At 41.5% G+C, this 15,585-nt stretch overlaps 1 protein-coding gene across 1 annotated transcript in view; it reads left to right on the top strand.

Moving 5' to 3' along the window:
* Nucleotides 1-15,585, top strand: part of DOCK3 (dedicator of cytokinesis 3) — a 164,362-nt gene that overhangs the window by 60,345 nt on the left and 88,432 nt on the right. The window contains exons 8-9 of the mRNA XM_087825076.1: nucleotides 1,531-1,572; nucleotides 2,182-2,336. Coding sequence (XP_087681202.1) covers nucleotides 1,531-1,572; nucleotides 2,182-2,336 — 197 coding nt within the window. The remainder of the gene's footprint in view (nucleotides 1-1,530; nucleotides 1,573-2,181; nucleotides 2,337-15,585) is intronic.

Genomic DNA, 15,585 nt, shown 5'->3' with positions numbered 1-15,585 from the left:
TTTTATTATACAGTTGTCCCTCAATATCCACAGGGAATTGTTCCCAGGATCCTCTGCAAATACCAAAATCTGTGGCTGCTCAAGTCCCTTATAGAAGATGGCCAAGTATTTGCATACAGGGTGTGCCTACACCTTGCTCCGTTCCCACGGATTCACTATAATGCTTGGCACGTGCCAGATTCAGTTTTTGCATTTTGGAGTTTTCTGGGATTTCCCCCCACCCTGAATATCGCAATTTGTGGTTAGTTGAATCCATGAATGAGAAACCCGCAGATGCAGAGGGCCAGCTGTATTTAGTGTGTCATGGGAACATGTAGGCCCATGAATGATTATTAATAGTCAATAATAATTTGCTAATTTAATAATGCACATGCATATTTAATAATTAGCAAATACAGCTTGTGAGATGCATTTAAATTAATATTTAATTGTACTTCAGTTTTATTTAGGGTTAAATGTGTGTATTTGGAAAAGAAATGAAACTATTCTACTCAGCAACCATTCTTTATACCCATATGATGTGGAACAGTTAACCCAGTGAGTGTTGTCTCACACCTCTAGGGCCTGAAAGGGAACAGGATAGAAACTCACTGTTGAGTTTACCAAAACCAGGGGCCTTATGTTTGTGAGGCCATCATTTTTTCTGGCAAGCGTTACTTCTAAATGTGACTGACTTTTCTATAATAACTAATTATAAAGAAGAATACCAGTAATAAGAAGAATACTAATTATAGATAACAATGATCAGCCACTTACAAATACAGGTATTATGCTGACTTAATCTGCACAAAATCCTGTGATGTTTAGCACAAAATGTTAATCTCAGTTTACAAATGAGGAAACACAAGTGTGAGTCAAGATTGAAAACTAAGTGTCCTGACTTAGGTCCCTAACTACTGTGTCATGCTGTTTCCATTATGAAATTTGAGTCTCGTAATACCCCTGTGAGGAAGACAATAAAAGCTTTTATCTTATTTTTACAGTTGAGAAAAATATCTCTTGGAGAGAGTAAGCGATTTCTCTGAAGTTTCACAGCCTAGTTGTGTGTGGCTGGGATTGAAATCTGCTGCTTCTAGCTTCAGCCAGCAGCAAAGGAACAGCATGGAGAGATGTTTGGGAGGGAGCTCCTTTTGGTTCAAGGCTGCACCTCCTCCAGTGTGGAGAGTCTGGAAAAGGTGGATTACCTAGGCCAGGGCGTGGTACAGACAGTGTGTGCGGAGGACGGTGCTAAAGCAGAAATCCAGTAGCAAGTACCAACTGTGACTTGGCTGGTACTCTGAGCTGGAGAGGCTTGGGTTTGAATCCAGACTTTGCCTCCTCCTTGCTATATGAACTTCAGCAAATCACTTCCTTGTACTAAGCCTTAGTTGTCTCCATCAAATATGAGTAACATTTATCTAACAAAGTTATCAGAATTAAATGAGATTATATATATAAAAGAAATAACAAAATGCCTAGCATATAGAAAGAAGATGCTTAATAGAAATTTCCTTCCCAGTTGAGTGAATTTTTCTTTCTTTCTCTCCACAGCATTTATCTAGCCGGCAGAGTGTACAGCAAAGCACATCCCAGGTAAGCAGCTTAACCAGGCGCCCCAGTTTTGCCCCTCAACTCTTTCTTCTAAGAGATCACAACACAGGGATGCACCAGAAAATGACATACCACTGAGTTTTTGATAGTGTGGTGCCTTTCATCTAAGGAGCCCTGACCTTTAAGCAAATCTGTCCAGTCTCCACTCCTCTGTGCAAATTTACATAAGCACAACTGAAAGAAAGGAGACAGAAACACTAACGTAAGTCAGTCTGGAAGGAAATAAAAATGTCATTTAGAATGATAACTATTACCACCCAACAGTGTAAATCAAGTGGAGCAGGGTCATGGCAGGATGCCCAAGAAATGACTTTGAAAATGGTTCCCTGGAGAACTGAGATGTCTGTGATCTGATGGAGATTGAGAGTTAACTCATAAATTGGAATTACTGTTCCTTTATCTCCGTCACTCTGTTTACTTCTCCCAGCTGCATATTTGCTGATCCCAAACAAACCATATTGACACAGCACCAAAACACCTCCAGTCTCTCTCTCAGTACGAGGAGAGTGAGTCATTTCGTTTTCATTTTATTTATGATTAATATAATGAATAACTAAACTAGAAATCACTGTTTTTTGCCTTTCTCGTTAGGTAGATACAATGCGCCCACGTCATGGGGAAGCCTGTCGGATGCCAGTGCCACATCACTTCTTCCTCAGCCTGAAGAGTTTTACCTACAACACCATTGGGGAAGATGCCGATGTCTTCTTTTCCTTATATGATATGAGAGAAGGCAAGCAGATCAGGTAAACACTGCTCGAAGTTCTGATGAGGTTTAATCAATAAACGTTCTTTTCATTAGGATTTGTGTAGTTGTATAAACCCTCAAAAATTTTAGATCATTGAGCTGATATTACTAGATAATTTTGCTTTTATTATGATTGGGTATTATATTGATCATATATTACTTTCTCAAAGCAGTTGACAGAAGTCACGAAGGTTAGGGATGTATTAAATCAGGTACACAGAGTATTGATACAGAGCCATCAATTCAGCTGTTTCTTCTCAAGAGAACCCCTTGAGTGACTGTCTTCCCAATCAAACGTTTCTAGTCTAGTCTCCAGCCCAGTGGTGCTAGTCTAGTGTTCAGTGTTGCCAGCACACTCACCTCTGAGCCAGAGAACATATGTGAGCAGAGGGAGCAGGCTAAAAAGATCAGGTGTTCCTCTACTTTGTCACCTTGCTGATTCACAGGCAAACCTAGCAGTAGAAGCGCTAAAGTGAATGACAGATTGCAGACTGCATAGGGCACCATGATGTGTCTTGACTGATGACTATCAGATGATCTGCAGAGGGGAGAAGCAGCAGCTGGCAGGGCCTTGGGAGCTCTGTTTTTTTGTGATGTTTCATTATTCTGAAAAGAATGATAACTAGCCTTGAAATCCCAATCTCTGATTAAGACCTCTCCCCTGAGCTTCAGGTCCTTATTTCCCTTTTCCTACCAGACCTCTGCCATTGGATGTCCCCCAGACATTTCTGCCTCAACATACCAAAACTGAATTCATTTTCTTTCTTCACAGATACACTTCCTCCTGTGTTCCTTAAATCAGAGGCATTGAAAGGCATTATCATTTGCTCCGAGATCCATGTCAGCATCTTAGAAATCCTTGTAGGCTCCTCCCTCTCTATCTTTTTCTTGTCACTGTTAATCACTGTATTCTCTCAACTTCTGTCTCCCAAATATCAATCAAATCACTGACCCCGCTCTATCCCCACTGTCATGCCAGGTCCTTCACATTTCTCCCCAAACACAGACTCCCTGAATCTACCGTCTTCCTACCCTGTGTTTTTCTTCACACTGCCACCTTACTTCTCATTGAAAAATGCAGACTGTTGTGTCAGCTCCCACTTAACCTAAAGCTCTTGTTATTTGGTGTAGCATAAAATGCCCAACATGATGTAAATCTGCCTGTTTCTCTGACCTTATTTCATGCATCCTGTTTCACTCCCGATGACTGACTTGGCTTTCCCTAAACATGCCTTACTCTTCCGTGCTTCCCTACCCTTGGTGGCTTGGTAAACTCCTCTCCATTCTTTAAAACTCAATTTTATGAAGCCTTCCTAAATATTTATGGGTGAAATCTGACCCTGGGACTTCATTGTGCCCATGAAGACACCGTGTGCCTAGCTTTACCACATTACCAGATACTATATTGTAATCGTGCACGTGCACCTAAGTTCCCCCACTGGAATGGGAGCCACCTTTGCCTATTTTTAATTGGATTATTTGTTTATCTTTTTGTTGAGTTATATAAGTTCTTTTTATCTTTTGGATACTAGACCCTTATCAGCTATTATGATTTACAAATATTTTTCCCATTCTGTAGGGTTTTTTCTCTTTCTTGATAATGTCCCTTGATGTACAACAGCTCTTACTTTTGATGAAGTCCAATGTTTCCATTTTTTTTCTGTCATTGCTTTTGGTATCATAGGCACATTTTAAAAAGTGTGTACATATGCTATGAACAATTTGATACCAGTAAACTTGTACTCACACATGTAAGAATGTTTTTTGGTAATAGCAGATATCTTAAGGCAGTCTAAATGTCTATAAGTAGAGAGGTGACTAAATAAATAATAGTGCAACCTTTGAAAATGTTGAGGCACAAAGAAGTGAGGCGCTGAATTAGTTTTCTGTTGTTGCATAACAAATTGCAACAAATGTAATGGATTAAAAATGACTGATTCTTTTAGTTCACAGTTTTATAGGTTAGAAATCTTTCCAGGCATGTCTGGGTTCTCTGCTAAGGGTATCACAAGGCTGAAGCCAGAGTGTCACCTGGGCTGCATTCTAGTCTGAAAACTCTAGGGGAAAATTTGCTTCCAACCTCATTGGTTGTTGACAAGATTCAGTTTCTTACAGTTGTAGGACTGAGGTTCCCGTCAGCTGGGAGCTGCTCTCAGCTCCTAAAGGCACGTGCTTTCCTTTCTTGCATGGCCCCCTCCATCTTTAGGCTAGTGACAGTGTGTGAATCCTTCCCATGCTTAGAATCTCTGACTTCCTTTTTTGCAACTAGTGGGGAAAAATTTGGCACTTTTAAAGGACTCATGGGATTAGGTCAGGCTCACCCAGATAATCTCGTTTTATAGTTGGTTGTGTCATAGATTGTAACCTAATCATGGAAATAAAAGCCCATTTACAGTCCGGGGCTTATGCAGCCCTGGAATTAGGGGGAAAGTTTAGGGGACAACCTTAGAATTCTGCCTAAAACAGGGACTACTTCTCCGTAAACACATTTTATATATAAAAGAAAGTTAATGAAATACTGCTCACTGCTTATAACCATGTGCATAGTATGACTTGTATTTGGGGGGAAACTGTATGTGCATGTCATGTATGTGTGTTGTAATCTTCAGTAACTTTTCAAAAGACTAGAATTTTTGAAACGAACCTTTGAACTGACAGATATTTGAAGTTTTGGTAGTAATTTCTCAAAGTAGCTGGCAACTGTCTTAAGGAAAAGACAATTACAGCGAATTATATGAAAAAAATAACACCAAAATTTTTCATTTATACTTCCCCCCTTCTTTAAAAAAAGGGGACAAGCATCTGCTTTGCTTTTCAGTGGTGATGGGGTAAGAGAAGAACAAAATGTATAAATGGCCAGAATTTAAAATGTCTTTTCTTTGTTTTCTTAATATCATGGATTCCCCTTCTATAAGGAACTCATTACCTTTGTTTAAAAATATTTTTCTATATACACATCTGTTGTGATTGTTAACCATAATCTTAATATACTTAATAATTATCATATAATTACCTCCTCAAATGGTACACACAGTTGTCTTCTGGAATAGAATGTGCTCTCTGTATTTGGTTCTGTATGGACACTCATCTTCTCTATTCTGTGCATTCCCTTATTCACAGAGGAGGAGGACTGTGTAGCTAACATTTTCTCTAGAGCACTGGTGTGCCTGTTAATATGCTGGGTTCTCTTTTGCTGGCCCTTACAAATTTAGCAGAGTACTCTAAAGCCTCAGGCGCCAGTGATTGATGTCATCACTTAACTAGCTTTCCCCAAGGAGTCTTCTCTATGCTGTTTTTTTGTTTTGTTTTTTTTCATTAGGCCTTAGGAATGCTAAGTTGCCCTCAAAAACTTAACCACTCTTGATTACCACATGAGAACACTTATGTTAGCCATCTTTTCACAGATGCTGTGCAAAACAAGCGAAAAAACTTCATTTCTTATTCTCCTGGTGTTTACTCAGCATTCAAAATACCCTTGTGTAGAATAAACTTTTCCTTGAGGATCAGCTGCTTCTGTAATTGAAGTAGAGGGTTCTGGCCGAGAGTCAAGCATTCTACCCAAGTGAGATAATCTGCCTCTGTGAAAACCTCAGGTGCCCCTGGAGAGATATTTTCTTTTAAAATGATGGGTGAGAACATTGTTTATTAAGTCAAACAGTTTTGCCATGCAAAAGAGGTCATATCTTACAATGCATTGGAGCTCATCTGCAGGAGCTCAGGCAGCTGGTGGTGGTTCTGCAGTTCAGTCCTTCCACTCAGGCCCATGATATGGTCTAGCCTGTACTAACTTGGCCTGGGACATAGACTCCAGCCTCTTTCCCAACAGTCCCCCAAGGATTTTCTGAGTGCCAGCAGGAATAAGAGGAGCTAGAACCCTGGTTCTGGTATCTGTTGACCCTTGAACAAAACGAATTTGAACTATGTGGATCCTCTTATATGTTGATTTTTTTCAATAAATATACAGTTGGCCCCTCCAGATCCCTGGGTTTCACATCTGTAGATTCAACTAACCATGGATCAAAAACAGTATTTTTGGCCGTGGCTGGTGTGGCTCAGTTGGTTGGAGTGTCATCCCTTACACCAAAAGGTGGCAGGTTCAATTCCCAGTCAGGGCACATACCCAGGTTGTAGGTTTGATCCCCACATTGGGGCATGTGCAGGAGGTAACTGATCAGTGTTTCTCTCTCTCTCTCTCTCTCTCTCCCTCCCTTCCTCTCTCTAAAATCAGTTAAACAACAGTATTTTTGGTTCACAGTTGGGAATTTGCAGATGGGGAGGGCCAACTGTATGCATTGTTTGACACCATTTTATGTAAGGGACTTGACATCCGCAGATTTGGGTATCCATGGTGGGAGAAGATTCTAGAACCACTCCTCCACAGATACAGAGAGATAGATGTGGTTAAGTTTTGGGGGAATCAGAAGTTATATGTGGATTTTGACTGTGGCCAGGGGTGGGGGGTGTCAGTGTCCCTTGTCCCCATATTGTTTAAGGGTCCATTGTATTTCATTCCGGTGGCCAAGCCAACTCAGCATGCTCCTACATATATGCCCAAAGCATTAGATCTCGTTCAGAAACATTAGCAGAAACATCTGCTGAGAGGTGGACAGAGTGAAACCTCCACTGTAGATGTGCACCTTGGCCTGTGGTTAAACCTGTGTTGTTTCTTCTGAGAATAAGGTCAGAAATGATCTCCAGGGGGCACCATCTCTCGTTACATTCTGGGCCTAGACGTCAGGCTAGAGAAATTTTTTATACAGTATCCTACAGAGTCTGGATGAAAAGGGTAGAGGAAATGATCAGGTTCTTTGAGTTCTTTGTTTACAAGAAATTTGCCTCCTGCTCTGTCTAGACCATAACACACAGTATGAAGTAGAATAGAATGAGTAATGCTTCTGACTTGAGTTGAAAAGATCACCTGCCTGGAGAGGAGTGTGGAGGATTGAGGGCCGTCGGGTTGAAATTACAGTAGATCAGTATAATCACTTATTTATGAATCACGCTTATTTTGCACCTATTGTGTACTTCACAGTTACAGGCTCTAGAGATTTAGCATTGAGTAAGACACACAAAAACCCCTGTGTTCAGGAAGCTTACATTCTAAGGGGGAGTCAGTCAGTAAATATAACAAATAAGGAAATTGTATAGCGTATTTGGAGAGATAAATGTTATGGAATAGAAAAGTGAAGTATGAAGGAGAATTCTTGATTCTGAGTAAGGTCATCCAGGTAGGCCTTACTGAGGAAGGGAATGTACCATAGGGCTCTCATCCAGGGAGAGACCTCTTTTCCACTATCCTTTCACCCTTGGGTCTCAGAATGATGGAGCCAAGGGATGAAGTTACTGTCAACCTTCACCCTTGGTCACTTGAGGATAAATAAGGAAACCAGCTAGGAGGCCTTTGTAGTAATCCAGATGAGATATGATAGTGGCTTGGATTTGGGCTATTTTAAAGGTAAAATGGTGCTGGTTTCATTCCTGGTGTGGTGGACTGATCTCCTAACAGGCCAGTCCTCCCACAATCAACTATTAATACTGGGGAAACTTTGAGAAAGAGACCAATACAGGGTGAGTTTCCTGTTTTTGTGGTTTCAGTTCTTAAAGGATCCACTCCATCCATCCTGGTCCAACAGATCATATAAATAATGGCTATAGTCTCAAAGACAGCTACTGCGGATTGCAGTCTGTTCAGACCAGCAGAGAGCATCTGCCAGGGATATGAGAGCCCAGATTGGGATATCCAGTGATCACCACTAAGGGCTTTGTTAAGGGAAAAAACTCCTTAGACGCTTGTTAAAGACAGTAAGGCAAACTTTATTCAGAACCACCACAGTGGAGTTTTACAATAGAGGAGACAGATTGGGCTCAACTATGAATACAACAAGGAAATGTGGGAATTTTTTATAGCCAAAGAGCAAGAGGGAGTTAGTGATGGAAAATTACTAAAAAGAAACATCAGGGTGAGAGGGGATTCTGGCTAGACCAGCCTAACAAGATTCTTGCTGAGGGCAGGCCAGGGTGATAAGACACTGGTGGGGGTGGGGAATTAGGAACCTGATTGATATTGAGCATGATCAGATATCAAAGGTGGGGGATTTGGGCAAAATCAACTTAGCAGGATTCTTGCTAAAATTAGACAATGCAAAGAAGGACATGGAAGTCTAAAAGTCAAGGACTCGTTGGAAAAAAAAAGTTCAGAGGAGGCTGGTTAGAGTTTGGTCAAGGAGAGAACCTCTTTTCAGCTTCCTTCTTAGAATGTCATTCTGTCTGTCATTGGGTCAGCGGGTCTTGTCCCAGCACCTGTTGTGTTCTTGATTGAGAGGATTTCTGCCCTCAGGGAAGTGCAAGTGATACATATGTAAGCAGGTAGTTTCAGGTTCTACAAATGGCTAAGGAGACTGCTTTTTAAGAGGAAATCCCACAGCCCTGAGTATTCTGTGAAGCATTTTTGAGCCAGGTGAAGAGCAGAGCTTTGGAAATTAAGCCTCAGAGGATAGCTGTCTGGAAGCTTCAAAGGCTGTGGGGAGCCTAAGTCCTTGTTTCAGTGAGTTGACAGTAGGCCAACGGGAGAGGGGAACAGATTTTTCTGTGCAAGGAGACTTCTCTTCAGACACACACAGTCACTCCCACTTGCTCTTTTCTAAGGCCATTTACAGTCTCTTTCTTCTTGCTGCTCTTGGCAACCCTGACACCAATACAAACTAAGTTCTTTCATGACTCTAAATCTCAAATTTGCAAAGTACAACTGAAGATATCCCAGAGTAGTATATGAAAGAAAATACAAAGAGATCAAAGGAAATACAGCATTGCAGTTTCCTGTATTTCTTGTGTTTCTTTCAAAAAGCCTTATTGTTGTTAAAATATACTTTTCTGGGAGATATTTCAAATGATTTGTATTTCTCTGGAAACCAGATGCTGAGAGAAACAGCTCACTGTAAGGCCTGTGGCCTTTGTCCTTAGAGACACACTTGTAGAGGATCCCTGAGGCCTGGCTCCCTGAAATACAGCTTGTAATGATTGGAAGTGTTTCCGTTAGAACCAGAGGCATTTCCTCACAAACTAAGGATTATTTCTCTGCCTTCACAAAGCATTGTAGAACATCTGCCTGGCTTTAGGTCTGGAGTTACTAGAGATCATCTCAAGACAGAGGGAGATTTTAAAAACTGAATCTTTGAATCCTCACACTGAAGTGGGAAAACACTAGGTCCTATCAGTATATCAGCCAGGGCATCAGCGTTTTCATTTGAAAGGATGGGCTATATGCTGCTGGAAAGCAAAGAATGGAGACTCATGAGAGAGAATGGAAAACTGGGCATTGGATGTGTAGGCTTGGTGTCCACGGAGCACCCTATGAGGCTGTTGTGTTGTTAGGGTAACTAGAAATGAGGCGCAAGGAAGAAAAGAAATAGCACAAATGAGAGGAAGCTCTGAGACTAGGTTGATCCTTTGCAGTGCCTGGGAGCCAGGAATGTCCACAGTTATGACTTGTTAGATAACGGTAAATTGTATAAGAGAAATGGAAATTTGGAATTTCAAGTACAAAATATATACAGCTATGAGTTTTTAAAAATCTGTTCTTTGCTAGAAAATAGTGGGGAATATTTTGTTGCAACACGACTGTATAAACTTACTTTGGCTTAATAATGATGTCTTACAATCATCCCTTATGTATTGGACAAAAATTATATTATCTTCATTGATTACTGCCTTTACTAGACTTAGCTCTGTAATTGTTATGTGTATGTTAAAGCCATTAACCACAGGAGGGAATACAGGAGTGGGTGGGTTTAAGGGACCTGGTTTTAGACAAGTAATTCTTAACCTTGGCTGCCTGTTGGAATTAAAGTTCTCAAAGCCAGGCCACTCCCAGGTAATTAAATCTGGAGCTGTTGAGTGATCCCAGTGTGTAGGGAAGGTTAAGAGCCACTACCTGACAGCTGAGTTTCAGGAATTGGATTTTTCTTAACTTTCTTTTTTTCTTTTTCAATTACAGTTGACATACAGTATTATATTAGTTTGGGGCATACAACATAGTGATTAGGCATTTATATAATTTACAAAGTGATCACCTGAATAAGTCTAATACTGATCTGACACTATACATAGTTATTAGAATATTAACTGCGTTACCTATCCTGTACTTTACATCCCTGTGACTATTTTTATAGCTGCCAATTTGTACTTCTTAATCCCTTCACGTTTTCAGGAATTCAGAATCTGTTGGATTTTGGGTAGAGCTACTACATCCATAAGGCAGTAGGAGGGTGTTAGAAATAATTTGTTAGTAATACAACTACAGTACTGTACTGGTTTGAAAATTACTTACTTTTATAAATTGGCATGGATTTGCTTTTGTAATTATAATAGTCCTCTTGTTGACTTATTCAACACACTGTATACCTGCCCTATATGAGAGCTTGTAGGCGCCAGGAATTCAGCACAAAACAAGACAGAAAATCCCTCCCCTCTTGTAGCTTACATTCTAGAGGAGAAAACAGACAATAATATATACTATAAACCCTGGAAGGTATAGATATTTTGAAGAATTTTTGCACTGAAAATTTTTTTCTTCCACTAAGAAATTTGTCGGCTATATTAAGGCTCACACTGATAAGGCTGAGCACCCTGTGGATGGCTTCAGAGGAACAGTTAACCTAGTTTATCTTAATTGGTTAGTGGCATTTGCACAGGGTCAGAAGTCAAAAAGTATGGCTATAGAGGAAATGGAGGAATCAGCTTGTGGTCAGCTTCCCACTGCCTGGAAGAGCATTCTGGCACCTGACCTGGGCCTGTGAGATTCATGTATGTGCGAAGATACAGAAGTAAACAGGAGGAAGAATCCTAAGGCCCGTTGATATTCTCTCCTTGGAAGACTGCACGTGCACACAGGCACATCAGCTTCTGACGGTGCTCAGAGCTTCTGAAACCTGTCTGACGCCAGGTTGAGAACCCCCCTGTAAGGAAGAAAAAACCCACTCTGGGGACAGACCCTATGCTGTCTTAGGACCTGTGCCTTGGCATCTACCTCACCCCATCTGCCTACTCTGACTCCACACACTGCTCCTGACCAGGCTGTGGCTGGCCATGACCAGTCTGCGGCTTCGTCCCACTGCCCCTGAGGATAATTCAACACACCATAGTCCATCCCCAATACCAGCCCTGCCTGAGATTCTCCAGCCTCAGCCCTGTAAGTCAGGACTCATCAGAATTCCTGGGCTGTGACCTCTGAGGTTCGTCCTTGCCTTTGTCCTAAACTCTCTGAACACACTCCTGCTAGATTCTACCTGTCTTCCCATGGGTTAGTGCTGTCAAATAAGCTAGACGCTTAACCCCTTTGTGCTTTCATTTCCTCAACTATAAAATAATAGTGTCTACTTCATCAAAGTGGCAATACAGGTGAGATCCCTAGGGCAGGCCCTGGCAGGTAGTGAACCTCAGTAAGTAGTCACAGTTATCATTGTTATATGTGTTGGAGCTTTGCTCTTGAGTCCAAACTTCAGTGTTTTATATGCTTTTGTTGCGCTTCAGAAAGACAGAGCAAATAAAGGTCGGTTGCCACTGCAAAGATTCTTATCACCACAGAGGCCCTGCTTTTGCTGGGCACGTTCCCTGGGACCTCAGGTGATAGGATTTCTGTCAGCTTTGCCTAGGTGGCAGGACAGCAGAGAGAGTCCATCAAGCTAAGATGTCATCAGCGCCCTGTGGCAGCAGTGGGCACATTCAGAATATTCATTTATTGCTGTGGAGCCCTTGAGAGCCTTTAAAGCAGGAAAAAGCTGTTGCATACAGATAGCAACCTTCTTTGGGGAAAACTGCCCCTTTATTACTTCTCACTTGGCTCTCAGCTACCTTGGTATTTTAATTGTGTTGTCCTTATAAACAAAGTCATTAGAAGTCAAGAAGACTTTATTAGGTAAGGTTTATTTTCATTTAGTACATCTCTATAAACTGTAAGCCTCTGCTTGAACCGTTGAGAGCTACAGAGATGTGGGAGGTACAGTCCCTGCTGCCTCACAGATAAGGACTTCCGACCTAAAGGCTGTGTTGAGAGCCAGGGACAACCTCTAGTGGTCATTCACTAGAAGGCCTCACGGGACTCAGCAGATAGTTGTACTCGTAGCTGAGATGTATTACAGCGACATAGTGAGCGCATACAGCTGGATCATGAGAGAGAAGTGGACAGACCAGAGGAATCTGTGCGCAGGCTTCCTCATGCTCTCCTTCACGAGTTTCTGGTTGTATTTAATTTTAATTAAATCTAAATATAAGTAACTGCATATGGCTAGAGGCTGCCGTATTGTGTAGCATAGCAGAGAACATGGTGGACTGCGTGATGGGGTGGACTGGTTGTGCGGGGCCGTGGCAGAAAGGGTAGACTGAGTCCATGGGCTCAGGATTCAAGAGGAGGGAAGGACATGAAGAAGAGAGGAAACTGGAGAACGAGAGAGTCCTTTGTAGTCTCAGATGTACCACTTGTGCGCGCCTGTGGGTAGCACCTGTGGGTACATAATGTGTAGAGACATGTAGCTGTTTTCAAATTGGTTTATTTCTTTTTGATCAATATTGTATCTTATTTTCACCATTTAAATACACATCGTGAAAGACAGTTGGAATGAGTACAGGCTTTGGAGAATTCAGACTTGAGTTGAAATCTTGTCTTTATACCTTACTATAGTGGTGTTTTTAAAATAGTATCACCGATATTCCATATTAAGTGAGAGTAATAAAGAATTTGACGTAGTGCAGCGAACATTACTCCTGTATTTTAAACTTTAAAGAAAATAGAGTTCTTAAATACTTTCAAAGTTTTAGTACTTAGGAAATCTTTTATTTGCTTTTGTTCCTTGAGATTATTCCTGAGTTTCTCAGTCTTATACTTTAAAAGCCTAGAAAATATCTAGTAAAATGTCTGGCTTTTCGAGTTGGCTGAGTTCTCTAGCTTCCATTCAAGAAACAAGATTTTTCTGTTTCTCTTCTGTACGTTTATTTTGGTTTTTATAAACTCTACTATTCCCATTAGGAATCCCTCATGATATATAACATTAAACAGGAAGACGTTGCCTCATTGAGGCACAGAAACAGCAGCAGAAATAGTAACAAGTTAGTTTGTTCTGGTGTCCTTAGAAGACTTAGGTAGTTACAACAGGCCAGGCCTGCAGGGTGTGTGTGTGTGTGTGGTATGGCAGTGCAGGGAAAGCCTTAGATAAATATTATGATTTTTCTTCCATCTGTGAGTAAATATCCCTCTTACCCTCTACCATGCCAGAGAAAGGAAGTGTAATGAGTTGAGTGCGATTGAGAAGAACAAGAATGCTCACATTTTGAACACAGACCTGGAAAGTCAGATCTCCGCAGGTTTTACAGCCACAAGTTGTGAGGATTTCTCTTCTCGGCACTGGAACCCTGGGCTGGGGGTCCTGGTGTGGGGTTGTGATCCCTCAATCCTCAGGGAAACCGACGCAGCCGAGATACCCCCCCGATTTTAAACTGGTATGGGGCCAGCCAGTTCCTCCATTCTGCCTCACGTCTCTGCCCCTCCTACTGGTCTCGATGAGCTGCTTCTTTAATTCCCCAGTTGTAGGACTTCTGTTCAGCTAGATTTCAGGTGGTTCTGAACCATGGTGGTTTTGTATTTTAGTTGTAATTTTGGTGTGGTTGTGGGAGGCGGTGAGTACCGCAAATTTTCCAAACTTAACCAGTGAAACCTTTTTAAAAATTTAGATTCTTGGACTCCCTCCAAGATTCTCTCCCCTCCTCTAGAGGTTCTGATCCAGAAGATCTGGGATGGGGCCCAGGAATCAGTATTTTTAATGCTTCCAGATACTCCTCATTGAGGCACAGAAGATAGCCAAGTTTGGAGAACCCTCACATAGTCCACACTGTAGATTTTTCCACTCCGTGTTGCATGGCACCTTCAACCACTCCTCACATTGTGGAGAGTCTGCACTTGGTGCACTTTCCTCCTAGAGCCCCCCCCTTCCTCTCTTACCCCTTACAAAATGCCGAACGCCTAGCAATATTGCAAGAATTTGTTCCAGTATCTCCTGTAGGAAGTCTGCCTTAATCCCAGTAGAGCTTGTCAACCTCTTTCTATGCAATTAGAGCATTTCCACACTGTGCTGCAATTGTTGGGTTCTGTGTATCTCTCTCCCAATAGACTCAGAACCTTGAGGATTGGGATCATTTCATCTTTATTCCCAGTGTCGAGCTCAGTTTCTGGAACATGGTGGGAGTTCATGAATGCTTACTGAAAGAATAAAAAGGGAGGAGGAAGGCTCGAAAGAACCTCTGAATTGCACTGGTAGTTAGAAGAGTGTTCTTTGAAGACCTGAAGTGTCTCAGGGTTGGCAGTTAGGAGAGAGGCCTAGGTAGGGAGAATTCCTTCCCCTCCCCTCCTCCCTCCACCTCTGGTTCAACCAAGGTAGCTCTGTTTTTAAATTTTTCATATGTTGGTGAACAGTGCAAGGTTTTGCTGAAAAGAAGGTGAAACTGATTCTAAAATGAATTTGAAAACTACAACACTGATTTGCCTTCATGAAACCCCTTTATGCATTTCTGCTCTTCCTGCTTTAGAATGACATGGGAAAACTTAAAGAACTCGAGAAATAAAGCCAAGCGATCTAAATTGGAAAATGAATCTATGAGGGAATATTAAGAGATTTCCTAACCTGTTGGGTAGCACCATGTAGTATAGCCTTGGGGCTACTTGCCTGTTTCAAGCACCTGGAAGGTTATCATGAGAGAGATGCTAAGTAGTTGGCATCCATCTCCACAGAGGACCAAATGAGAAACATGAGATTAAATTGAAGAATGAGAGAATTCCTCGGAACTTACTAAGGAGAGTGCTTATATTTCCAAAACAGAGTCTTCAGAAAATCCCCTTCCTGAGGATCAGATAATCCATCTCTGCTTTGGTGCCTGGCGTAAGCTGGCCCCTCATGGGAAGTCACTGAGCATTAGCATCCATGGAGAAGTGTATGAATTAGAACTCTCATAAAAAGCAAGTGATTTTAAAATTAAGACACTGTTAGACTTGTCACAGATTTGAATTATGGAATTCATTTGTAAGAACTTGCCCAGTAATATGAAATTCATGTAACTTCACATAGTGTTCATGCATAGCTCATCATAAAGACAACTGAATGTGGGGCAGTTCTCTTATAGCACCGTTTATTGAAGAGTAAGAATTTAACATCATCTCTTTTTATAAGAAAAACTGACCTGTTGCCCTCATATAGAGGTGTGGA

Source organism: Miniopterus natalensis, chromosome 15 (assembly GCF_054644295.1).
Source record: "Miniopterus natalensis isolate mMinNat1 chromosome 15, mMinNat1.hap1, whole genome shotgun sequence".
NCBI classification, from domain to species: Eukaryota; Metazoa; Chordata; class Mammalia; order Chiroptera; family Miniopteridae; genus Miniopterus; species Miniopterus natalensis.
Note: the sequence above shows the minus strand (reverse complement) of the source record. Positions and strands in the feature narration are given on the sequence as shown.